Genomic DNA, 26,468 nt, shown 5'->3' on the forward strand with positions numbered 1-26,468 from the left:
CTGGCTCCTATGCATAGGGGCAGCTAGGGGGCTCTGCATGCTGCCCCCATCCCAAGCACTGCCCCCGCAGCTCCCATTGGCCAGGAACTGCAGCCAATGGGAGCTGCAGGGGAGGAGCCTACAGATGGGGCAGAGTGCAGAGCCGCCTGGCCGTGCCTCTGCATAGGAGCCGGAGGAGGGACATGCCGCTGCTTCTGGGAGTTGCTTGAGGTAAGCACCACCCGGAGCCTGCACCCCTGACACCCTTCCACGCCCTTGCCCCAGCCCTGATCCCCTTTCTGCCCTCTGAACCCTTCGGTCTCAGCCCGGAGTATCCTCCCACACTCTGAACTCCTCCTTTCTAGCCCCACCCCAGAGCCCTCACCCCCAGCTAGAGCCCTCACCCCCTCCCGCACCCCAACCCCCAATTTTGTGAGCATTCATGGCCCGCCATACAATTTCCATACCCAGATGTGGCCCTCAGGCCAGAAAGTTTGTCCACCCCTGATTTAAAGTCTTCAAGTTACAGAGAATCTGCCATCTCTAGGCCTGAAGGAGAAATGCAAGTGATTTGTGCAATATCCACTGTCCAGACTGACTCTAACTTGATCAAAGTGAAACATATAGATTGCATTTGTCCTATATCAAATTCTTTCAAAGTCCACCCCCTTCATCATCTTCTGCCATATTCATCCAGGTCAGTAGAGCACTGGATTGATTTACAGAGGTGCATAGTCCTACCTGAACAAAGGTGTGTACCTGTTTCTTGGAAGCCTTATTAATAACAAAATCAAGCCTCATCTGGCCAGTTCAAAGGTGCTTGTTCCCTGAAAACTGACCATAAAACTGCACGAGTGATTCTGGCACTTTTGGGGGGAGCCAAAGCAGCATTCCAGTACCTCGGATAACTGTAAAGTAAACCAATGATTATTCATGCTAAAAATATTGGAATTTTCCTAAAAGTCTCTTTCAGGTACTGTTATAACATATTCTTGTTGAAATCATGAGTTCTGGCTCTTCTTTTTTAGTGCTTGAGCCCTGCTGTAAAAACTGCGTTGAGGGTCCTTGTAGTCAACTGACTAGCTATTGCTAAATGCACTGCATGGCTGACGTTTAGAAAGGCTGGATATCTTTCCCCCCTCCTCCCCCATGATTATTGTTTAATTCCTAAAAAAAAAATGGTGGCCCAGATTCTCTGCTGTACTGAATTTTCGTTCAGTGCAGAAGAGTGGAGGAAGCCACAATGGAACTAATTATGGAAGGCTGCGCTTTCTACTAGCAGCTGGTAAGGGTCCCCAACGATGCTCTGGCCACAGCCTTCCCTGCTCACAGTGTGGTCACTGGCACAGGAACAGTTACACCAGCTCTGTACGTACTGAGGGCTCCCCTACAGTTAAAGGGAATCTGTTGTGTTGTGATCGGATTCCATCCCTGCAGCACAAAGCTAATGGAGTAAGCCAGAGAATCCAGCCTGATGTGTCTGAACTTGAACAGGCAGAGAAGAGTTGCAAGTCAGGAAACATAATCTTGTGAAAAACATTCCTGGGGTTATAACTGTCAAGCTGGCCTGCAGTAATTCAAGAGCATGAGTGCCAACCTCAGGGCAGACTCTTACAAACCAGGGCACAAACCCCAAATTTGATTGTAAGTTCTATACTTAGATTTCACCAACCAGTGATCATGTGTAAACTCCTCAGGTGCTATAACAGCCTAAACATGACACAGACAGTTCCCTACAGTATTCTTAACTGTCTTGTCACTCAGGTAAGAAGCTTATATTTGTGATAGATGGTCACTTACACCCAAGTATCACACCAATAGTCAGGTTACTCCCAATCCCAAATGACCAGCCACTTACCCCAAGTCAATTGCACTTTAGATCTCACACCAGAGACAATGCTTGTAGTCAATCCTGTAATAAGCTATCTAAAGATTTACTATATAGGAAAAGGAAATGAGAGTTATAGACAGTGTTAAAGCAGGTAAACATATATACACAGAAATGAGTTCCAATCTTAAATTTCAAAAAGAAATAGAAGCGTCTATGAAAAGCAAACTCAATATCAGGGGTCAGCAACCTATGGCATGTGGCCAAAGGCAGCACTCAAGATGATTTTGAGTGGCACTCACACTGCCTGGGTCCCGGCCACTGGTCCCAGGGGCTCTGCTCCCGGCCTGGGGTCCTACTGCTGGCCCCCTGGCACCCGGGGTCCCGTCCACCGGCCCCCACTCAGCCCACTGCCAGCCCCAGGTCCCAGCCACTGGTCCCGGGCACTCCGCTGCTGGCCCCAGGTCCTGACCCCCGGCCTGGGGCTCTGCAGCTGCCCCCAGCTATGGCCCACTGGCCCCAGCCTGGGGCAGTGAGGGGTGCAGACGGGCATGAGGGGGCGCAGCTCAGCACCTCCATCTTAAAAATTGTTGCAGTGCCACTGTACTGGGATATTTTTAAGTCCTGATTTGCTGCTTACATCACTATCACGTCACGTGGAACAGCACGTTGCGTTTGATGTTGTGTGTGCCGTCTGTCGTGATTTTTTTCCCCACTATAAGTTGAGGGGTACATTTGACAAAATGTCAGCTCCTAAGAAAGCAAAGTTAGATGTCCGTTCATTTCACTTCACAGCAACATTTAGTGGCTAAGTTGTGGGCAAGGTTTTGGTGCACTTTGTAAACTGTTTTGATGCAATCAAGGCCTTTTTGTCAGAAAAAGGACAAAACTACCCCAAATTGGATGATGACAAATGGCTGTGTAAGCTCATCTTTCTAACTGACATCACCGCTCACCTAAATGAAGTCAACCTCCGTTTCCAGAGTTCAGGGCAAACAGTTCTGGATCTTTATGAAACCTGGAAGGCATTTGTTGTAAAACTAGCAGTTTTTTTCTCGGGATATTCGAACTTCGACTTTCTGCTACTTCCAACGCATAAAAGAGCTATCGACACGTTGCACCGTCAGTGTCGATGAGATTGGAATGTACATGCAAGAACTAGAATCGGAATTTTTTTGATAGATTTCAAGATTTCCAGTGATGTGGCCCAATTCTTTCTTTTCTAATTAAACCTGAAAAGTTCAATGAAAGCCACTTGGATTTGTCTGTATTTGAGTGGATGAGTGTTGAAGATTTTGAAATGCAGCTCATTCAGTTAAAAAGGTCAGAATTGTGGGCATCAAAGTTTGGAGATCTGCAGACTGCACTTAAAGCTACTGAGAGAGATCATGGGGCCTCTATTCTGACCTGCTGGATGTCCTTGCCAGTGAAATGTAACTGTTTGAAGAAAATTGCATTTGCAATGCTTTCAGCATTTGAATCCACATACCTGTGTGAACAGATATTTTCACACATGAAATCTGTCCTCTGTCCCTCGCGGAACCGGTTAACAACTGATCACTCAGATGCCTGTGTGCAACTTAAAGTATCCAAATACGTGCCAGACATTGGAAAACTCAGCAAGGAAAAGCAAGGGCAAGGATCACGCTAAACTGATAAGAACTGCATTTGAATTTAATTTTAAAGGAAATTTCTGAAACATTTTAAAAACCTTATTTACTTTACATACAACAATAGTTTAGTTCTATATTATAGACTTTTAGAGAGAGACCTTCTAAAAACGTTTACATTCTATATTATAGACTTTTAGAGAGAGACCTTCTAAAAACGTTAAAATGTATTACTGGCACGCAAAACCTTAAATTAGAGTGAAACCTGGCATACCCCACTTCTGAAAGGTTGCTGACCCCTGCTCTATATAGTCCTTTAGGGCTAACCGAGGCTAAACACTGGAGATGTTTTGCTTCTACCTAGTAATCCTTGCGCCCCCCGCTGCCCTGAGTCCAAGCAGCATAAAGATACAGGCCTCATCTACATTAGGAAATTAGGTCAGCATAACTGTCACTCTAACTGTGTCACTCAGGGATGGATTTTTCATACCTTTAACAGACCTAACCCCCGGTGTAGACAGCGCTAGGTCGACAGGAGAATTCTCCCATCAATATAGCTATCACCTCTTTAGGAGGTGATTACCTACGCTGATGGGAAACTCTTCACTGAAACACTACAGTGGTGCAGCTGTAGAGGTGCCGCTGTAGCAATTTATGTGCACATTCTGTTAGAGATCAGCACTTTACACTAGTTGATGTCTCTCTCCTGTCTGCTGATTGATACAGTTGCAGGGCTTACAATGCAACACTCAAATATTACCTTATATAATATGGGATACAGATGTTAAGTGAAATTAATGCATGCAGTCAGCAATTTACAAGCATTCCATGAAGTCTAAACACATTCTTATAATTCTAATACCTATTTTAACAATACTAACAGACAGGTGAGCCAGTGTGATTTCAATTATGTATTTGTCAGTATTCAACTGAGGCGGGGGGACCTTGACTTAGGCTGTGTCTTCGCTACCATGGTAAGTCAACCTATGCTACACAACTCCAGCTTCATGAATAACATAGCTGGCGTCGACGTACCTTAGGTCGCCTTACAGCAGGGTCTCCATCGCGGGGGGTCAATGGGAGAAAATCTCCTGTCGACTTACCTTACTTTTCTCGTCGTGGGTAGAGTACAGGGGTCGACTGGAGAGCGATCTGCAGTTGATTTGGCAGGTCTTTACTAGACCCGCTAAATTGACTGCCAGTGGATCGATCTCAGAGCATTGATCCCTGCCGTAGTATAGACCTGCCCTTGGTCACAATAACAAACATATGAACTGGTTCACAAACCTTTAGTTCAGTTCATTTCCCACAATATAGAAAAACAGACTTATGTCAACAGGGGAGGAAAGAAAGGAAGAAACCTGTTCCTTTATGTCTCTGTTGGTTTGAGCTTTTATTAATTTAGACAGGAGTGGCTTGGAAGAGTAGATACTCATGGTCCAGAATGAATTGAACTAAAAAGCTGGACTAGGAGGACAATATTCAATTGCTGTATGGAGTTGTCCCATAGTGAAGGTATTTTGGGGGAATCTGGCAAGCTCTAAGGTGTAGGTCATTAATATCAAGTTGTTAGCACCAATGCATACCACATATAAATAAGCAGGAAACTTAATTAGTTTTTTGGCTTTTATCAAAAACCAGAATTTTTTCATTTATTTTACATAAAGGGCACTTATCATCAAAGAAAACATTTTGATCAGTTTTGAATACAGAAAGAGGAGACTGGGCATGCACTAAACACATGGACCGTGTAAAGACAGCCCACATAGTCATTTTTGTATGACTTTGTACATAGAAAAATGCAAGCTGTTTCTTAATAATCTACGCCAATGTTTTTCTGGAGTCTCTCATACCCAAACAGGCCTAGTTTGTAAACAGGGAAATCTTGAGTCCAGAAACACATGCACAGAAGTCCTGTTCTCGGAACAAAACCCTGAGAATGTATTGGTGCTTTCTCAGTGTTATAGTGTGAAGTACTTCAGGCTAGAAAGTGAAAATGAAAATGATTTTACAGAAAATGTCAGTGTTTTCATTTTTCAGGGTTCAAAATGGAAATATTTCCCATTTTTTGCAAAAGTTTGCAACATTTTTAATCAATATTTTTTATCACATTGTATAGATAGCATCGACTTTTTTTGTTTCTTCCTGAAAGCTGGGTTTTGGTAAACTAAAAATTTCAACATTTTTTAGATATATTTTATAACATTTCAATTAAAACATCCATTTAATGAAGCCATAGAAAAATTTCCAAATAAGAAAAGAAATATTTAAAATGTTGACAATTTTTCACAAATTGTTAGTTTTCAATGAAATTCTGGATTCAGCTTCAGGATCCATTGGCCTTTAAACATTTTACTGTCATGTTCTTTTTAGGTAAGCAGGATCCATTGGTCTCATCCTTATAACAGGCATCCCACGTTTCACTCAATCTCCAGATAATGTTTGTTTTGGTTTGGCTTGGTTTCTGCAACTAAAGAGATGGCTTTTCTAACAGCCAGCCCTGTAAACTTCATCAAGAATAGGAAAGCCAGCCTGCATTCTTTCTGGCTGTATCATTATCACTAGCCATACTATTCAGGGTCAGTTTCTGACCTTGACAGGTTTCAGAGTAGCAGCCGTGTTATTTTGTATTCGCAAAAAGAAAAGGAGTACTTGTGGCACCTTAGAGACTAACAAATTTATTAGAGCATAAGCTTTCGTGAGCTACAGCTCACTTTGATATACACACACAGAGAACATGAAACAATGGGTTTTATCATACACACTGTAAGAAGAGTGATCACTTAAGATGAGCCATCACCAGCAGCGGGGGGGAGGGAGGAAAACCTTTCATGGTAACAAGCAAGGTAGGCTATTTCCAGCAGTTAACAAGAACATCTGAGGAACAGTGGGGGGTGGGGTGGGGTGGGGGGGAGAAATAACATGGGGAAATAGTTTTACTTTGTGTAATGACTCATCCATTCCCAGTCTCTATTCAAGCCTAAGTTAATTGTATCCAGTTTGCAAATTAATTCCAATTCCGCAGTCTCTCATTGGAGTCTGTTTTTGAAGTTTTTTTGTTGAAGAATAGCCACCCTCAGGTCTGTAATCGAGTGACCAGAGAGATTGAAGTGTTCTCTAATTGGTTTTTGAATGTTATAATTCTTGACGTCTGATTTGTGTCCGTTGATTCTTTTACGTAGAGACTGTCCAGTTTGACCAATGTACATGGCAGAGGGGCATTGCTGGCACATGATGGCATATATCACATTGGTAGATGTGCGGTGAACGAGCCTCTGATAGTGTGTCTGATGTGATTAGGCCCTATGATGGTGTCCCCTGAATAGATATATGGGCAGAGTTGGCAATGGGCTTTGTTGCAAGGATAGGTTCCTGGGTTAGTGGTTCTGTTGTGTGGTGTGTGGTTGCTGGTGAGTATTTGCTTCAGACTGGGGGGCTGTCTGTAAGCAAGGACTGGCCTGTCTCCCAAGATCTGTGAGAGTGATGGGTCGTCCTTCAGGATGGGTTGTAGATCCTTGATGATGCGTTGGAGAGGTTTTAGTTGGGGGCTGAAGGTGATGGCTACTGGCGTTTTGTTATTTTCTTTGTTGGGCCTGTCCTATAGTAGGTAACTTCTGGGTACTCTTCTGGCTCTATCAATCTGTTTCTTCACTTCAGCTGGTGGGTATTATAGTTGTAGGAATGCATGATAGAGATCTTGTAGGTGTTTGTCTCTGTCTGAGGGGTTGGAGCAAATGCGGTTATATTGTAGAGCTTGGCTGTAGACAATGGATCGTGTAGTATGATCTGGAATAGCGGTCAGTAGGTTTCCGATATAGGGTGGTGTTTATGTGACCATCGCTTATTAGCACCGTAGTGTCCAGGAAGTGGATCTCTTGTGTGGACTGGTCCAGGCTGAGGTTGATGGTGGGATGGAAATTGTTGAAATCATGGTGGAATTCTTCAAGGGCTTCTTTTCCATGGGTCCAGATGATGAAGATGTCATCAATGTAGCGCAAGTAGAGTAGGGGCATTAGGGGACGAGAGCTGAGGAAGCGTTGTTCTAAGTCAGCCATAAAAATGTTGGCATACTGTGGGGCCATGCGGGTACCCATCGCAGTGCCGCTGATTTGAAGGTATAAATTGTCCCCAAATGTGAAATAGTTATGGGTGAGGACAAAGTCACAAAGTTCAGCCACCAGGTTAGCCGTGACATTATCGGGGATAGTGTTCCTGACGGCTTGTAGTCCATCTTTGTGTGGAATGTTGGTGTAGAGGGCTTCTACAGGCCAGTCCTTGCTTACCTACAGCCCCCCAATCTGAAGCAAATACTCACCAGCAACCACACACCACACAACAGAACCACTAACCTAGGAACCTATCCTTGCAACAAAGCCCGTTGCCAACTCTGCCCACATATCTATTCAGGGGACACCATCATAGGGCCTAATCACATCAGCCACACTATCAGAGGCTCGTTCACCTGCACATCTACCAATGTGATATATGCCATCATGTGCCAGCAATGCCCCTCTGCCATGTACATTGGCCAAACTGGATAGTCTCTACGTAAAAGAATCAATGGACACAAATCAGACGTCAAGAATTATAACATTCAAAAACCAATTGGAGAACACTTCAATCTCTCTGGTCACTCGATTACAGACCTGAGGGTGGCTATTCTTCAACAAAAGAACTTCAAAAACAGACTCCAACGAGAGACTGCGGAATTGGAATTAATTTGCAAACTGGATACAATTAACTTAGGCTTGAATAGAGACTGGGAATGGATGAGTCATTACACAAAGTAAAACTATTTCCCCATGTTATTTCTCCCCCCTACCCCACCCCCCACTGTTCCTCAGATGTTCTTATTAACTGCTGGAAATAGCCTACCTTGCTTGTCACCATGAAAGGTTTTCCTCCTCCCCCCCGCTGCTGGTGATGGCTCATCTTAAGTGATCACTTTCCTTCAGTGTATATGATAAAACTCATTGTTTCATGTTCTCTGTGTGTGTATATCAATCTCCCCTCTGTTTTTTCCACCAAATGCATCCGATGAAGTGAGCTGTAGCTCACGAAAGCTTATGCTCTAATAAATTTGTTAGTTTCTAAGGTGCCACAAGTACTCCTTTTCTTTTTACTGAGCAGACAGGCTCTGAACACACACGGGGAGTTTGGATCTCTTGAGTAGGAAGGTGCAGTTTTTCACATAGTCTCAATTCAGAATAGAACAATGTTTTAAATCTAATTTCTTAATTTCACATTTTTTTTTTGGTAGAACCTGAAGCAATAGGTTAGCAACTTTATAGTACACAACATGCTCTTCTACTGAACATCTTTTAAAGGCCCTTGTGTAGTTATAGTCCCTGCCAGGGAATTTTAAAACTATTGTGAGGCTGGCTTCCTTTAAGTGACTGAGATTTTGAGAAAAAAGAAAAGGAGTACTTGTGGCACCTTAGAGACTAACAAATTTATTAGAGCATAAGCTTTCGTGAGCTACAACTCACTTCATCGGATGCATTTGAATGAATGCATCCGATGAAGTGAGCTGTAGCTCACGAAAGCTTATGCTCTAATAAATTTGTTTGTCTCTAAGGTGCCACAAGTACTCCTTTTCTTTTTGCGAATACAGACTAGCACGGCTGCTACTCTGAAACCTGAGATTTTGAGGGTTGTTTAAAAGAAGTTAACTTTTAACTGTGACTTGCATTAAACCTGCCAAAGCCAATGTATTTAACTATTCTCCTGCTGTGTTTTCACATAAACATTTTCAGCCCCTAAGAGGAAATGCTGCAAGTAACAGTGCTTTCTCTTTATCCTCAGGGATTCTTCTGTTTTGCCATTGTTTTCTGTGCACTGATACAGGCTGCATTCTGGAGATACACCAACAACAGTGAGGTAAGTGTTTCTTACTAAGAAATACCAAGAATCAGTCATCAGATGGTGATCCTATAGCAATGACTGCTACCAACAAAGAAAAACTTTGGGGGCGGGGTGGGGGGAGATATTTTTTCAAATAATTTCTTTAAAAAACATAGAAGAACATAAACATTTTGCCAAAATGTTTGCTCCTTTCAAAAGCCATCTTTTGTCTCAAAAACTTCTCAATTTCAGCCAGTTCTACTTCCCACTAATGTCAATTGGGAGCTTTGCAAAAAGATTGAGGATAGGTTCTGGCCACTCTGAATTTTCCTTTATCTGCAATGATAGTCAGGAGATGGAAACATCCAGCTAATGTGTTTGTTAAAACTGTCAGCAATGAAATAGTGAAACTATCAGCTTGAATATCATTCTTGGGTCAGCACCACATTGAAATGAATGAATCAGGGTCAGTTCACAGCTCTTGGAGTTGTCATTTCCTGTTGTCTGTAAACTTAGGAAGATATTGCACTGGGTCTCATTTGGAAGACCATCTTTACAAGAACAGTTGTTCTCAGACTGTGGACTATGAACCCACAGTGGTCTATGTGTAACGTACCATTTTGAGAATCAAGGAGTGGGATTGTCAGAGGGGAGAATGAGATCATCTTTCCCTTGCAAAGTGGTCTACTGACTGAAGAAGCTGACAAGTCAGAGTTTGATGCTTAGCTCCCCATGGTACCTTTCACCTCTGCTTAATCCTTGTAATCCTGAAGTGCCCTAGACTGCAGTAGCACCTGGTCAATGAGTTGAAAGTGGTTGATATTAAACATTACGTTTTGTGGATTATGATCTGGTTGATTCTACTAGTTCTTCCCTTTAAGGCGATAATCATGGTGGGTGGTTTAAAACTAGTTTGCCAGGAGAACAACACAGGATGAATGACCATGAGACTTTTTCCTGTCATGAGAAAGCACAATTCACTCTTAAAGCAACAGAACACTTTTTGATAGATTATAAAGGCATGAGGGACTATTGTGATATTCATCTAGCCTGACCATCTGTAAACTGCACCACAGGATTTCATTGAAGTATATCTTTTTGATTTTTTTCTAAATCTTGATTTTAAAATGTCTAGGGATGGAGGATTCACCATGACCCTTGGTAAATTGTTCCTATGGTCCCTCACTGTTAAAAATTTGCACCTTATTTCCATTCCTTATTTGTCTAACTTCAATTTGCAGCCATTGAATCATCTTATACATTAGTCTGCTAGACTGAGGAGTCCTCTATCAAATTTCATTCCCCAAGTAGGTATTTACAGACTGTGACCAAATCACCCCTTAACCTTCTCTTTGTTAAGCTAAACAGATTGAGCTACTCGAGTGTATGCTTTCTTAATCCTTTAATGGATCTCGTCACTCTTCTGTGAACTTTCTCTAATTTATCAACATCCTTCTTGAATTGTGGATACGAGAACTGGACACAATATTCCAGCAGTGGTCACTTCAGTGCCATTTACAGAATCATAGAATCATAGAATCATAGAATATCAGGGTTGGAAGGGACCCCAGAAGGTCATCTAGTCCAACCCCCTGCTCAAAGCAGGACCAAGTCCCAGTTAAATCATCCCAGCCAGGGCTTTGTCAAGCCTGACCTTAAAAACCTCTAAGGAAGGAGATTCTACCACCTCCCTAGGTAACGCATTCCAGTGTTTCACCACCCTCTTAGTGAAAAAGTTTTTCCTAATATCCAATCTAAACCTCCCCCATTGCAACTTGAGACCATTACTCCTCGTTCTGTCATCTGCTACCATTGAGAACAGTCTAGAGCCATCCTCTTTGAAACCCCCTTTCAGGTAGTTGAAAGCAGCTATCAAATCCCCCCTCATTCTTCTCTTCTGCAGACTAAACAATCCCAGCTCCCTCAGCCTCTCCTCATAAGTCATGTGCTCTAGACCCCTAATCATTTTCGTTGCCCTTCGTTGTACTCTTTCCAATTTATCCACATCCTTCCTGTAGTGTGGGGCCCAAAACTGGACACAGTACTCCAGATGAGGCCTCACCAGTGTCGAATAGAGGGGAACGATCACGTCCCTCGATCTGCTCGCTATGCCCCTACTTATACATCCCAAAATGCCATTGGCCTTCTTGGCAACAAGGGCACACTGCTGACTCATATCCAGCTTCTCGTCCACTGTCACCCCTAGGTCCTTTTCCGCAGAACTGCTGCCGAGCCATTCGGTCCCTAGTCTGTAGCGGTGCATTGGATTCTTCCATCCTAAGTGCAGGACCCTGCACTTATCCTTATTGAACCTCATTAGATTTCTTTTGGCCCAATCCTCCAATCTGTCTAGGTCCTTCTGTATCCTATCCCTCCCCTCCAGCGTATCTACCACTCCTCCCAGTTTAGTATCATCCGCAAATTTGCTGAGAGTGCAATCCACACCATCCTCCAGATCATTTATGAAGATATTGAACAAAACGGGCCCCAGGACCGACCCCTGGGGCACTCCACTTGACACCGGCTGCCAACTAGACATGGAGCCATTGATCACTACCCGTTGAGCCCGACAATCTAGCCAGCTTTCTACCCACCTTATAGTGCATTCATCCAGCCCATACTTCCTTAACTTGCTGACAAGAATGCTGTGGGAGACCGTGTCAAAAGCTTTGCTAAAGTCAAGAAACAATACATCCACTGCTTTCCCTTCATCCACAGAACCAGTAATCTCATCATAAAAGGCGATTAGATTAGTCAGGCATGACCTTCCCTTGGTGAATCCATGCTGACTGTTCCTGATCACTTTCCTCTCCTCTAAGTGCTTCTGGATTGATTCTTTGAGGACCTGCTCCATGATTTTTCCAGGGACTGAGGTGAGGCTGACCGGCCTGTAGTTCCCAGGATCCTCCTTCTTCCCTTTTTTAAAGATGGGCACTACATTAGCCTTTTTCCAGTCATCCGGGACTTCCCCCGTTCGCCACGAGTTTTCAAAGATAATGGCCAAGGGCTCTGCAATCACAGCCGCCAATTCCTTCAGCACTCTCGGATGCAATTCGTCCGGCCCCATGGACTTGTGCACGTCCAGCTTTTCTAAATAGTCCCTAACCACCTCTATCTCTACAGAGGGCTGGCCATCTCTTCCCCATTTTGTGTTGCCCAGCACAGCAGTCTGGGAGCTGACCTTGTTAGTGAAAACAGAAGCAAAAAAAGCATTGAGTACATTAGCTTTTTCCACATCCTCTGTCACTAGCTTGCCTCCCTCATTCAGTAAGGGGCCCACACTTTCCTTGGCTTTCTTCTTGTTGCCAACATACCTGAAGAAACCCTTCTTGTTACTCTTGACATCTCTTGCTAGCTGCAGCTCCAGGTGCGATTTGGCCCTCCTGATATCTTTCCTACATGCCCGAGCAATATTTTTATACTCTTCCCTGGTCATATGTCCAACCTTCCACTTCTTGTAAGCTTCTTTTTTATGTTTAAGATCCGCTAGGATTTCACCATTAAGCCAAGCTGGTCGCCTGCCATATTTACTATTCTTTCGACTCATCGGGATGGTTTGTCCCTGTAACCTCAACAGGGATTCCTTGAAATACAGCCAGCTCTCCTGGACTCCCTTCCCTTTCATGTTAGTCCCCCAGGGGATCCTGGCCATCTGTTCCCTGAGGGAGTCAAAGTCTGCTTTCCTGAAGTCCAGGGTCCGTATCCTGCTGCTTACCTTTCTTCCCTGCGTCAGGATCCTGAACTCAACCAACTCATGGTCACTGCCTCCCAGATTCCCATCCACTTTTGCTTCCCCCACTAATTCTACCCGGTTTGTGAGCAGCAGGTCAAGAAAAGCGCTCCCCCTAGTTGGCTCCCCTAGCACTTGCACCAGGAAATTGTCCCCTACGCTTTCCAAAAACTTCCTGGATTGTCTATGCACCGCTGTATTGCTCTCCCAGCAGATATCAGGAAAATTAAAGTCACCCATGAGAATCAGGGCATGCGATCTAGTAGCTTCCGTGAGTTGCCGGAAGAAAGCCTCATCCACCTCATCCCCCTGGTCCGGTGGTCTATAGCAGACTCCCACCATGACATCACTCTTGTTGCACACACTTCTAAACTTAATCCAGAGACACTCAGGTTTTTCCACAGTTTCGTACCGGAGCTCTGAGCAGTCATACTGCTCCCTTACATACAGTGCTACTCCCCCACCTTTTCTGCCCTGCCTGTCCTTCCTGAACAGTTTATAACCATCCATGACTGTACTCCAGTCATGTGAGTTATCCCACCAAGTCTCTGTTATTCCAATCACGTCATAATTCCTTGACATCACCAGAGGTAATGTAACCTCCCTCCTCTTACTTGATGTTCCCTTGTTCATATATCCAAGAATTTAATTAGCCCTTTTGCTCCTAATATTGCACTGGGAGCTTTTAATTATCCACCGTGACTCCCAAGTCCTTTTCAAAGCCCCCCATCCTGTATGTGCACCCTACATACTTTGTTCCCGGATGCATGAATTTACATTTGGCCATATTCAAATAGATATCGTTTGCTTGAACCTAGCTTGCCAAACAATCCAGATAGCTTAATTACTATGATTTTAAAATGTCAGTAACTCTATTTGGAACCAGCCTTTATTTCCTTAGTAATTAAAGCCAACCAATAGCCTCTTTACCATGAAATGCAGAAGCTTCATTAAGAGTTATTGCTACCTGTAACATGAGCTCTGAAGAAATCAAATGGAATAAGACTCCAATTAATAATTTCCCAGAACCTGGGTATACAGAGTAATCATCAAAGCCTTTAGGTTAGTTCCATGTTAGAGATGAATGATTAGAATAATCCTGTGAGCAATCTTTTAGAGAACTCATATGGTATTGGAAGAAATTGTTACCCTTCTGATGTGACAGACAGAACAATTTCTTTAAATCCTGGCATGTGACTGCATGGTTGTTTTCTTCAAACCTCAAAATAGGACTGAAAAACTACCCTTTTTGGCAGGATTAGACTAGAGGGAAAAAAAGACCCACGCTAGGTTAATGTAGGTTACAACTGGCCTGTGAAATGTGTTCTGAGCATCCCAAGTCTGCAGCAGTTCAAATTCCTGTAAGGGTCACCTGGATGGGTCATTTAAAAGACGATCTATTAATATCACATAATCACCACCCATTTGTCAGCCTGTATTTGAGAGGCCATTGCCTGCAATCGTGAATGTGTTGCCCATCAGTACTGAGTGCACTGAGAAAGCTGTAAAAAGGATTTTTGCATAGTCTTTATATTTTCCGTAGCTCTAGCTAAAGCCATTAACATTGCCACACAGTGACTTTTTCCGTAAGAAAATGTTTAGCATTAATCAACGCAGTAAGGAGGCCAAGATCACAACATCCCAGCTTGGATTCCTTTGCAAAATGTGCTTGTGATAAGAGATTTTTTTTAAAAAAAAACCAGAGTTACAAGACAAGAAATCATTCAGAGATGCATACTGTTGGCCTTGAGTAATTCCACTACATAAATAGGGTATTTTAAAGATATTTTTTATTTCAGACATAATGGGAGGGGAAAATTTAGATTTACAAGAAAAATAGTATATCAAATTAATATAGATATTTGCCACACCAAAAAACCCAAATTGTTTTGATGAGTGTTGTGATGGGGGGGGGGATTTTTCCTGCATATTTTCATGTCACTCTGTCACAGGATGACATGAAATAAATTAAGTAGGTCCAGCTCCCCTGTGCTAGAACAGGAGCTCCCATTTGGCTATTTAAGAGGTCCTGGCAGCACATGGGGCTATACAGGACTGGAGAGAATCTGAGGGGCGAGACTCAGTGAGAGAGAGAGAGGGACCTGCTGAATCAGAGCTACCTGATTGGGAATCAGGGTAGGTGAGAGCTGCCAGGAACCAGGGGTCTGTGGAAAGTCCCAGAAGGAAGCCGAAGGTGTTCCTTTGAGGAAGGTTGAAGGCACAGAGAGCAGCAAAAGGGTTTGTTGGCTGATTTCCTCAAGCCAGAGAGCCAGGGGCTGGAGGACATGAGAGTGCTGAAAGCAGGGAAGCAGCAGCGGGGCCTTACCCATGGACATCGCCACACCAGAGAGCTGGACTCAGAGGAACAGAGAGAGGGCCAGAGGGAGTGAGGAATGCTCCCTAGTAAAGATGGCACCTTAGAGACTAACAAATTTATTAGAGTATAAGCTTTCGTGAGCTACAGCTCACTTCATCGGATGCACGAAAGCTTATAAATTTGTTAGTCTCTAAGGTGCCACAAGTACTCCTTTTCTTTTTGCGAATACAGACTAACACGGCTGCTACTCTGAAACTAGTAAAGATGATCTCCCAGCAGAGAGGCAGAGGGGATTCCCACTGGGAAGAGTGGAATTGCACTCCAGCTGAATGGGCTGAAGTGTCTGCCCTGGCAGAGCGACAAAAGAAGAGGACAGATGAGGAGCCTAGGTGTAGTGGAAGATACTGGAGTGTGATATGGAAGAACTCCCGGCAGAGAAGGTGGTGGTGGTGCACTCTGGGAAGGGGTTTAAGGACTATATATGCTGGATGTGGGAAATGGACTATGTTTGGAACTTCTGTCAGGAATTTAATGAACTGTATTTTGGTGATACACTGACCCCAGGGAGGGGTATTATTCAGCCTGAAGTGGATTTACTGGGGATTTTGCAACAGGAAATTGAGATAGGTGTGCATGTCATGCTGCAGTGTGGTGAAGGATGCATGCCAGGCCAGACTGCTCTGACATACTTATCTTTTTTTTGCCCCAAACCACCCTTTCAATAGGAATTGCCAGGCTTCTGCTCTGATGTCTGCTCAGTGAGGATTGTGAACCAAAAATGTTTTCATTGGATGAAATGGCCTATTTTTTTCAAAATAGGTAATACATGTTTTCAGGAATTTTCAGTATTTTTGATCAAATTGGAAAATGAAGAATTTAGTCCACCATTCCCTTGTCCCCGTCCCCACCCCCCATTTTCACTTTTCCTCTGTCCCATTTTCAGTGAGAAAAGGAATAGAAGGGGGAGTGGAGGGATGAAATGAAACAAAAAAAATCTCAAATGTGGAAAACATGCAGACTGAAAACTACCTCAAATTTTCTGAAATTCTCCCCTCTTCCTCTCATAGTTTGACCAGCTCTAAGTTGTCTTTTCAGTGGTGTGAAAGAAAGGATCAGTTCCTTCTTATCAATCTAATATCTTCTCCATCGCTGAGACAGCTAGGCATAGTTGTTGCCAGGTAAGTTTATCTAATTGGCAAGTAAGAGCAGAAAGAAAGCATAGCTCTTTCTCCTCTACTAAAAGCAGTGAGGATCTACCCCTACTCTTCCTAGCTTGGTCAGCACACTCCCCCACAGCTCCCCCGATTCCTTGTCTAATGTAGTGAGTGTGCCCCCTCCTCCTTCGGTCTGTTATAATCACATTGTGAGGTAGCAGCTTCTTCTCTTTCCTCAATGGGCCGAACTGAATTTGTCAAAATGAACATGTGTCCTAGGATAATGTATTGAGTCTGCTACTAGTGAAGTTCTCTGCTTTATCTGCTAATCGCACAGTATCTGTGAGAAAAGGAAACAATCCTGCTTATCACACAACATCCTTTAAAAAGCTTGGAGAGCTGAAACCTGGATTTACCAGACTCTTTATCTTTATAACATGGCCTTTCACACAAGACACATTGTAAAATAGTTCAACTGCACTGGATTTGGTTTAATATTGAAAAGTAGGTGGCAGCACCATTTACTGTGCTCCTTGCCTTTCCCATCATACATAGCTTCCTACACCATTAAGAGAGAATCCAATTTTCTCAGCAACATGGAGTAATCTATGGTAAATTTCAACATTTCCAAGATCCAATCTTGCTAGCAGTTTATGCATCACTATGGGATAACCTGTGCCTTAAAGCTAAAGATAGGTAAAGCAGCTGTTAAAAATGTGGAGTTGGTAAAAGGGATATTCAGGATAAAGGGCATGACACATGATAGAAGAGCATCCTTTGAATGTATTTGTAACGAATACATGGTCAAATAGCACTCGCTCTCTTCCAACAGTTACCCCCACAGATATAGTTACAGGTAAGTAGAGACTTTGCCTTAACACACTCTATAAGAGGACTTATTAAGAAATATGGTAACACAATCCACTTTATAGAAAATCTCCTAAATGGGCTGAACTTCCTGCAGTAGCTTGTTTGTGATGAGTCTGAGAAAAATGGAGAAAAGAGCTGAGTCTGCCTATTTCAATGACAGACTGAACACAGAAGATACTTTGGGCTCATTCTCTTTCAGATATTCTCAAAACAAAATTTTAAATGGGTACTATTTGTTTCCTAAGAGCCTAGTCTAAGCTGATCTTATCAAACAGAGCAGATTTTGGAGGTGCAGACCAAAAAAAATGCCAAACCCAGATACTACGTCCATTTGTAAAAAGTTGCACAACTATTTAGAGCTATATTAAAAGCACTTTCTTCAAGGTTGGGTGCTAACATTTTATCCTTGCCCAGTTTTTATGTGCTTTGGATATTAGATAAGTTGGTGCTACCGTTCAACATCAACAAATGGATGGCAGACTATTTTAGTGGATAAAAGTAGAGCTGGCTGGAAAGTGGGGATTATCCACAAAATACATCAACTTTTCAGCAAAAACCAAAACATTTTGATAGAAAGTCAAAATAGTTCAATTTGGAAAATCCACAGCAGTGTCTCATGGAAGTTGCAGTTGAGGTACCTCACCCTCCTATTCTCCTTCTACATTCTACATTCTCCACTACATTTGCTGTGATGCACATTGGTCTCTCCTCTGCGAGAGGGGAGGCCGTACATCATGAGAGATAGACAGGTACTTCAAAAGGGGTACCCCATGCATAGAGAACTGAATTACAATTCACATGAGGCACGGTGACTCCATAGTCGAATCTAAATATTTTGGGTTTGGGGCCAAAAACTTTTCAGTTTTTAGGCATGTTGATTTTTGACAAAAAATTAAAATTTTCTGCAGAAAGCAGACACTTTCCGTGAACATTTTCATTTAATAGAAAACCCCATTTCCATTGAAACATAGTTTCAACAGAAAATTTTGAAGCAGTCCTAGACAGAAGCCTCTTTCAAAGACTATAAAAAGAGGATGCAGTTTCTCCCTGTGCATCTTATAGATCCATCTACAGAAAATGGAAATGATTCACATGTGATCAGGGAGTATTGTATCACCACAGTAACTCAGTTTGATGAACCTATCTCTTCCATATCTGCTTGGCTTTATATTTTTTCTACAAAAGGATGACCCATGCCTCTGAAATGTCCCTTATTTTGTCCCAAAGTTACATAAATTCCACACAGATTTGATGTTCCCTCTGCTTTTAGAGTTAAATCATTTACAAGGGTAATGTAGAATCATGAATCTGAGATTATAATGATTTATACTAAAGGGACGAATCCCTCAGTATTTTAAACTTCTTTCCTACATTTGGGTTGCCTTAGAGCCTTTCCGGACTGAGGTCTCTAACCTGTTTACATTCGGGTACTTCTAAGAAGGAAAAAAGTAGTGTGAGAGAAGAAAACCAAAGTAACCAATCGCCATAGAAATCCTCATGATGGACCCTCAAATACTAAAATCTTTACCTTGCTGCTTGTGCACTTATTGTAAATTTCCTGTTCCATGGTTGCATAATCAGTAGTAATTAAACCATTGGCAAGCAATCCTGAAGATTGTTGGAAAATGGGAGCCTAATAAATCCCAGCTCTGCGAGGTTGTAGACTAGGAAATCCTAATTATGACTGAAATAGTAAAACAGCAAAAGTTGATCCAATTAGGTGGAGATCTGTAAGCGAGATAAAGATGTATATGTCTGCAACACTACTGTCGATGGTATGTGGCTGTTTTTCTGTCTATGCTATACAAGGCAAGGGAAGGAGGGCCAGGAAATGGGGATGAACTCCTAATCTGAACCTCATAGAAAACAGCTATCTTTCTGAGATCTCTACGAATTAAAGTTCAGTGTGTAGACCCATTATCTAGATTAACTCATACATGTTAGTACAATACAGACCCATTTTTTCCAAACAACTTCAAAGGAGCTCTGAAATATCTGGGTGGAAATAAGGCTTTTAGTGAGCATGGATGCCATGCATACTCCATACTACTTTTGAGGGACATGACCAGGATTTGGTTAACAAGCGAGTGGATGAGTGGTGGTATCCTGCATAATGTCATCTAGACTATAATATCATGTGCTGAAGCTGCAGCTTTTCATACTTGTGACTTTTGAGGTCTTCCACCTGGCAAAGGACTGCTCTGTCATTAGCCAATGATGTTGGATAGCCAGGGATTCTGATTTGTATAGAGAATTAACTCCCAGAGGTTCTACTCCACAGCATCCCAAGTCATTAGTGGACTTTACAGCCCATCCCCACTAATTGCTAGGGGTTAAGGAATAGGCAATTGGTATTGCAGAGCTGGGGTTTTCCTTATATGGGTGCAACCTTTTCTCTACTGTTTTGCTGTGCAGCTACTGCTTGCTCACATGCTTCAGTACTAATGAGCCCTGGAAGGCTTTGAGTCTGTCTGTCTGTCTCAGTGGAAACAGCACTTGGAGGCTTCTAGGTGTAGCAGCATGCTTGCAGGGATCAGTCAGAGGACAGTAAAAAGGCTTGGTAATCATGGAGAAACAGGTAGTTCTCAACTTTGGCAGCTCCATTGTTGGGACTCACTTACAGGATGGGCATTATTCTAGAATTTAGACGAGAAATTTTTTTTGGTCCCTTCCCTGGCAAGTCGATAATATTTTTTCTGGGTATTTCAGTGTCTATCTTTTTTTCAGATAATTCTCCTTTGAGTTGGTGGAAGGAGCTGTATGTGTAACACTAGCACAATGGAGGCCCTGACTGGGGCCTCGAGGTGTTTTACCATGACATAAATCAATAACTAGACATTGCATTAAAAATCTCCTCTGCTTGTTTCTGGTGGCTGTCCAGACAGAAGTTGAAAATTGCATGGCACTGTTCAGAAAAGCCCTGCTGTCCAGCCCAATATTTTTCGTTCAGTGACCGGTTCTGATGTAGCTGAGTATGAGCTATTACTGAGTGCATAATGGTTGCTGTTTTGGCTTATACAAGAACTGCTCTGCTAGGCTGTAATTCATTATCAGTAGGCACTTTGAGTTAGAGCATGAAAACCATGTATATAGTAGAACCACATTAAGTCTGTTATAACCTATTTTTGACTTATATTAGACAGTTCTGAACTATGGCCACCTTACAGTATCTACATGGGTATGTATTCTGCATGTATGCATATGTAAGAAGGTCCATATCTGGGGGTGAGTCTGTAGGGAAGTACGTGTGTAGATATTTGTGAGTACTGTGACAATATTTTTCCTATCACACTAGGGTGTTGAGGCTTAATTCGTTAATGTGAGTGAGCTGGTCAGAAATTGCACCAGTGTTCTGAGCACCATAGAAATGCCTGTAAAAATTAAAACCTAATCCTTTTCAAATGTCACTAGTGATTTTGGGTGCCCCAAAATTCTTGGTTGCCCAACATGAGATACTTTAAAGGGGCCTGATTTACAGAGGGCAGGTGTTCAGGACTTTCTGAAAATCAGGCTTTTCTGTGGTATCTTAGGTTAGACTCCCAAAAAACAGAGGCATCCAAAATCACTAGTCACATCTGAAAATGGAAGCCTAAAACTAAATAGCGTATAAGTGCTGTGTGTAGATATTGAGTGTGTTTCTGTGGTACTGTCTGTGGAAGGGGAGGGGCTGTATTTGTGTACATGCGTATATTACGCTTCCGTTGTTGCTGGCTATTCAATGCTGATACTGTGTTGGGAAGTCGGCTTGATAATTTCCAGTTTTTTCAGAACTCACTACCCTGTATCTTCACTTGAAAGCCTGGAAGTTCAGAGGAGACTTGCTATGGCTGTGCTGGTTTCCTGTGACTTTAAAGACCCCACATCACACCATGTTTGCTCATTACACTTTTCTAGCCATTTACACAGTCCCAGAGTTGGATTTAAGGCTTTCGGGAGAGCCAGCAGCATGAGATTTTTGACCCACATCCCTAAACTTACCTGACTGGTTTTAGGTTAAAATAGTGATGGTAGGGAAGGAACTTGAGACCGCCATAAAAGCTGGCCATAGAAGGGAAGTCCAGCTGTTCATATCAAGGTCTCTGCCTGCATAGTGGCCAGCATCTGATGTCATTTTCCAGTGCACAATTCTCCTGTTGACTCTAGAACCCCCATGTGTTATCGGGTCTCGTGAGACAAGGTGGGTGAGGATGGGTAATCTCTTTTATTGGACTAACTTCTGTGGGTGAGGTCTTGTCTACACTACCACTTTACAGCGCTGAAACTTTCTCGCTCGGGTGTGAAAAAAAACCTTGTGGGGGTGGGTTTTTTACAGCACTGGGAGAGCTCTCTCCCAGCGCTGGTGCCATGACTACACAGCCACGTTGCCCGTGAAGACATGCTCTGAGAGAGACAAGCCTTTGAGGTTTGGTGGGTGGGCGGGCATTCTGGTGATCCTTAGGACTTTTCTTTTCTCTCCTATTGTTTCATCACAGAATCTAGAGTAGTTAGTGATATTAACATAACAAGCACTCAGAATAACAATCCCATTCTTTTCTCTCAAGGCTAGGGAGGGAGTGGGGCAGGGATGTGTGCCAGGGAATTACAAAATAATATAGGGAAACAAAGAGAGTTTTCCAACTTAAAAGTTGTTTTGGTAACTTGTTCCCCCCGCCCCCATCTTCCAATTCTTTCTCCTTGTTTTTTATTTTCATCTTCTCCCTCTCCAGATTATTTTCTCTCTTCCTACTTTTCTGCCTCCTATCATCTGTCCTCTTCTTTTTTAGAAAAGCAGCATCTTTCCTCTCATTCTTTGTCTCTTCCCCATTAGCTCCTTTTCACCCACCTCTTGCTCTCCTCTTATTTTCTCTGTGTCCTTTATTCCTCCCATTTTTCCATGCTCTCCACTCTAGGTTCCTGTTTCTCCCCTCACGCACATCTTTCTCTTCCCCACCAAAAGCCAGCTATTGCTGTGTGTGCTCATCCTCCTCCCTTTGTGAGGCTAACCTTCTTCTAACTCCCACCTCCTGAGAGAACCCACTGTTCCTGGGAGAAGGGGGCCAAGTCCTTCCTTTTTTTTCTGCCTGTTACCTCCTCTCTCTCACTACAGGAGAGCTGATGCCACTGATGTTAGGGAAGGCAGCATTCTCTCTCTCTCTCTCTCTCTCTCTCTCTGCACCCCCACCCCCAAATCCCCTCACCTCACTGTACCAGGATCTGAACTAGCTCCTCACTGAGATGTGACTTCTTGTGGCCAGAGGCCACACTGACAGTTAGGAGCTAGCTGGTAGCTAGGAGGGAATTCCTATTGGCCATGCAGTATAATCTGCAGAAACCCAAGTATTAAATCATTCATGGAATAATTAAGGAACTTCTGCCAGGGACTTAGCAACTCTTGTAGATTGGCCCTGAGTGACTGCAGCGTGTGCCATGAATAGCCAATACTTTTCAGCTCCTGCCACAATCCATCAGTGTATAATTTGAAGGTGCTCTCTGTAGGAGAAGAGCTGGATTTGGCTTTCATTAAATGGAAGCTGAGATTAACATTAACCCTTACATCATCTCAAAATTCCAGAGGCCTGTGATCAAAATCTTTGAGTCCCAAAGGCCTATTTTAACATGTCTTGGTTTTCTTTGGATCAGTGTGTTGCTTGAATATGAACCTCCTCTCCTTTATGTGGCAAATTCCTTTCATTGTTTAAATCAAGACCTGTATTTAATAAGTTGCGAAGTGTTTCCATAAGTAACAGTTTTCCCAAGTGTCTTCAGGTAGGTGAAAAGATTAGACCACTTCATTCTGTACTGCATTTTGCATATCTAGGGGATAAATTAATAGGTTAGCTTTTATAGAGCAGTGGATGCAGTACACACAAGATTTTTCACAGGAATTTGCACACTGTGAGCTTCCTTTTCACCACATGATGACAAGAGATGCTGAACCTTTTACACTCCAGGACTTATAGCCAATAATGTAAGATTGTCCTCCCCTCCATTTATAAGATTTATAAGCCACCTGGATGTCTGTCCTCAGGAATATTCCAATCAGCTAACAGCCATCTCTTAATCTGTCAGCCTGCCATTCACTCCCCAACTCCCTCTGCCTACTGCATCCTCCTTTGTAGCCCAGGGGACCACTCAGCTTTTCTAAAGGGCAGAATCCAATTAAAGGCATCTCATAATAGAGCAGCAGCTGATTACTTTGTTATTGAGCAGGGTGGCATATTTAAGACATATTTAAGCTTTAGGACAGAAAAATCCTGGGGTTTCAAATGTCAGAGCAAAGGCAAAATTAACAATTATGTATAAACTTTGCAAATAATTTCTTAAATTTGGGGCTTTTGATCAAAAATGTTCTAACTGGAAAAGAGCAAAACCATTGGTTCCCTCTTCAGTTCATATTGGATTGAAATTAGCCTTGTTTTAGCCACAACTCAAGTGTAAAGATCAAATTTTCAAAGGAAGATGCAACAACAAGTGTTTCAAAAATGTAAAACCCAGATTTGCATGCACAAAATAATGCTCCTTGCATGAATACATGCTGGGACTGAAGTAACTTTGAATTATCTGTGAACTCTCTTATAATTCCCATTTAAAGGCTCAGATCAGGAAAACAGTCCCATTCAGGACAGCACTTAAGCATATTCTCAAAGTTAAGCATGTTCCCTTATATTCATCAAGATGTGGGTTTTACATTTAGCTCTGAATGTAGCAAGATTTGGGTTTGCTCTGATTCCTTCTGGCTGGGGACTTTATATTCTTGGTCCAGCTACTATGAAGGTTGAATCTCCCCTGTCAGAGTGTAGAATACTATACTATATTTTTGAGAAGAATAGTGCCTTTCTCTGCTGCATTCCTGGGCATTGTCCATATCTTCTGTCACTAGACTGGATTTTTGCATTCAAATACTTTGGGGCATTACCTCTTTCTCAACTATTTCAAATGTGGGCTGAATGTTTTTTAGAGAATTTCATTGAAATTTTTGAAAAACTTCAGAATTTTATTTTTGCAAAAATGTTGCTGGATTTTCTTTCAACCAGCTCTATAACTGGTGAAATTTTTGTAAATTTTTTGTTTCAAGATTTCAATGAATATTTTAAAGTTTAAAAAAAATGTTGATTAAATATTCAAAAAAGGTGTATATTAATTTATTTTTTATGTAGCAGTTTTTGAACAGCTCAAGCTGCGTCTGAAGCTTGTGACTGAAAAACATTCTTCCACTACTCAATCTTCAAATGTTTTTCCTTCTGTTTCAACTTTATTTTTGGCTTCCACAGAAGCCACTGGGTATGGTTCTGGGATCTTCCTGCATGGTGAGCATTGCAAGATTGGGCCTGAAATATAATGCACCTTTCATCTCCCTGCTGCCTAGTACTGTATATTATAGCCACACCTATGGTTATGTCACTGCCATCTAGTAGGCATAAGAGGTGGGGAGGGGATATGTTCAATAACGGTTAAAAATCATGTGCTACGCAAAGTCTCTCTTCCCTCAGTGGAAGGCAAGAGGAGTATGTGAGAGTAGAAGCCATGTGTGATTTCCTAGATGTTTAATTCCAAGTAGCGTTCTTAAACGGCGCCATTCAGAAAATGGAGCGATGTGTCTCAGCTGGAAAGTGATGCAGATAACTATATCATGGAGTTTGGTGTCTGCTTAAGCACTTAGGACAGCTAGGTTGTTCCAGTTGTATCTCACCCCCTGGTGGAGCAGTGTGCATTTTTTTGGAAGGAGGGGATGTGGGGAGACTACAACAGAAATGGCACGGACGGCAAAAAGGTGAACAGTTAAATTGGCTGCTGCTTATTTTCTTGCAGAAGGTTTAATAGTTTTGTGCAGGAACCTCTTGGAAAAAGCAATGTATAGTTACAAGAGAGAAAGGTAAGTGTAAGAGAAGGTGAGCTGAGGGCCTTCTTTAATGGGATGCCTCTGTGACAGTCTCAAAACAATTGTTGCAGATTGAACACCATCTAGCCTGTTCCCCTTTGTGGTCCCATTAGTGATGTCATGTGCCAAAAGGTGGGTTTTTTAAATTATTTAATGTTTCTCATTTGTTTTTGATAATGGAACCAGTGGATCCCCTCGTCTTCCTATCAGCTGGCTCCATTGATTGCAGGGCAACCTGGGTAAAACAACACCTTACTGACTTCTGCAGTCTTTCACACGGGGTGTGGTGCTGACCAGATTGCTATTGCTGCTGCTATTGACTGCTGTTGAGGAGAGCTAAAGGGAGGAATTGACAGGCTATTAATAGAATAGAAAATTGCACCAAGACATTCAAAACTCTAAAGCAAGAACCTATTCACACCAATGGGAGAGGCATGAACTCTTTAAAAGCAACTGAGAGCCTGATCTATGGCCCACTGAAGTCATTCCAGTGACTTCAATGGGCTTTGAATCAGGCTTATAGATCAGTCCTTTTCCTCCTTCCTCAGTTGTGCTTTCCAATTCCTTGCTTCTGCTCCACCAACTCCTCTTATTGTCCACTTCCATCTCAGAGTATGTCTACACTACGAAAATAGGTTGAATTTATAGAAGTCAGTTTTGTAGAAAGCGTTTTTATACAGTCGAGTGTGTGTATCCCCACACAAATGCTTTAAGTGCATGTAGTCGGCGGACTGTGTCCACAGTACCGAGGCAACAGTCGACTTCCGGAGCTTTGCACTGTGGGTAGCTATCCCACAGTTCCCGCAGTCTCCAACGCCCATTTGAATTCTGGATAGAAATCCCAGTGCCTGATGGGGCTAAACCATTGTCTCGGGTGGTTCTGGGTACATATCATCAGGCCCCCGTTCCCTCCCTCCCTCCGTAAAAGCAAGGGCAGACAATCGTTTTGCTCCTTTTTTCTTGAGTAACCTGTGCAGATGCCATACCATGGCAAGCATGGAGCCCGCTCAGCTAACCGTCACCGTATGTCTCCTGGGTGCTGGCGGACGTGGTACTACATTGCTACACAGCAGCAGTTTATTGCCTTTTGGCAGCAGACAGTGCAGTATGACTGGTAGCCGTTGTCGACATAGTCCTGGGTGCTCTTTTAATTGGGCGCCTCGGCAAACATGGGAGTGACTTAGCCAGATCATTTCTCTTGTTTCGTCTCATGGTGATTGAGTCCTACCGGCAGTGCACTGTCTTTTAATTTGCAGCCAGCAGAAGACGATGGCCAGT

The 26,468-nt window shown here is 42.8% G+C and overlaps 1 protein-coding gene across 5 annotated transcripts in view; it reads left to right on the plus strand.

The window, feature by feature from the left end:
- The window catches only part of TSPAN32 (tetraspanin 32), a 77,767-nt gene that overhangs the window by 15,337 nt on the left and 35,962 nt on the right, over positions 1-26,468 (plus strand). For 3 of the 5 annotated variants that reach the window (XR_006282073.1, XM_038405291.2, XM_043516571.1), the window contains exon 4: positions 9,223-9,297. Coding sequence is in view for 4 of the 5 variants with exons in the window: in XM_038405291.2 (XP_038261219.1) it covers positions 9,223-9,297 (75 nt within the window). In the remaining variant the exon portion in view is untranslated. Of the gene's footprint in view, positions 1-9,222; positions 9,298-15,539; positions 21,596-26,468 lie in introns of those variants that run through there. The other 2 variants (XM_043516572.1, XM_043516570.1) reach the window with 2 other exon arrangements.

This window comes from Dermochelys coriacea, chromosome 6 (assembly GCF_009764565.3).
Source record: "Dermochelys coriacea isolate rDerCor1 chromosome 6, rDerCor1.pri.v4, whole genome shotgun sequence".
Taxonomy (NCBI): Eukaryota; Metazoa; Chordata; order Testudines; family Dermochelyidae; genus Dermochelys; species Dermochelys coriacea.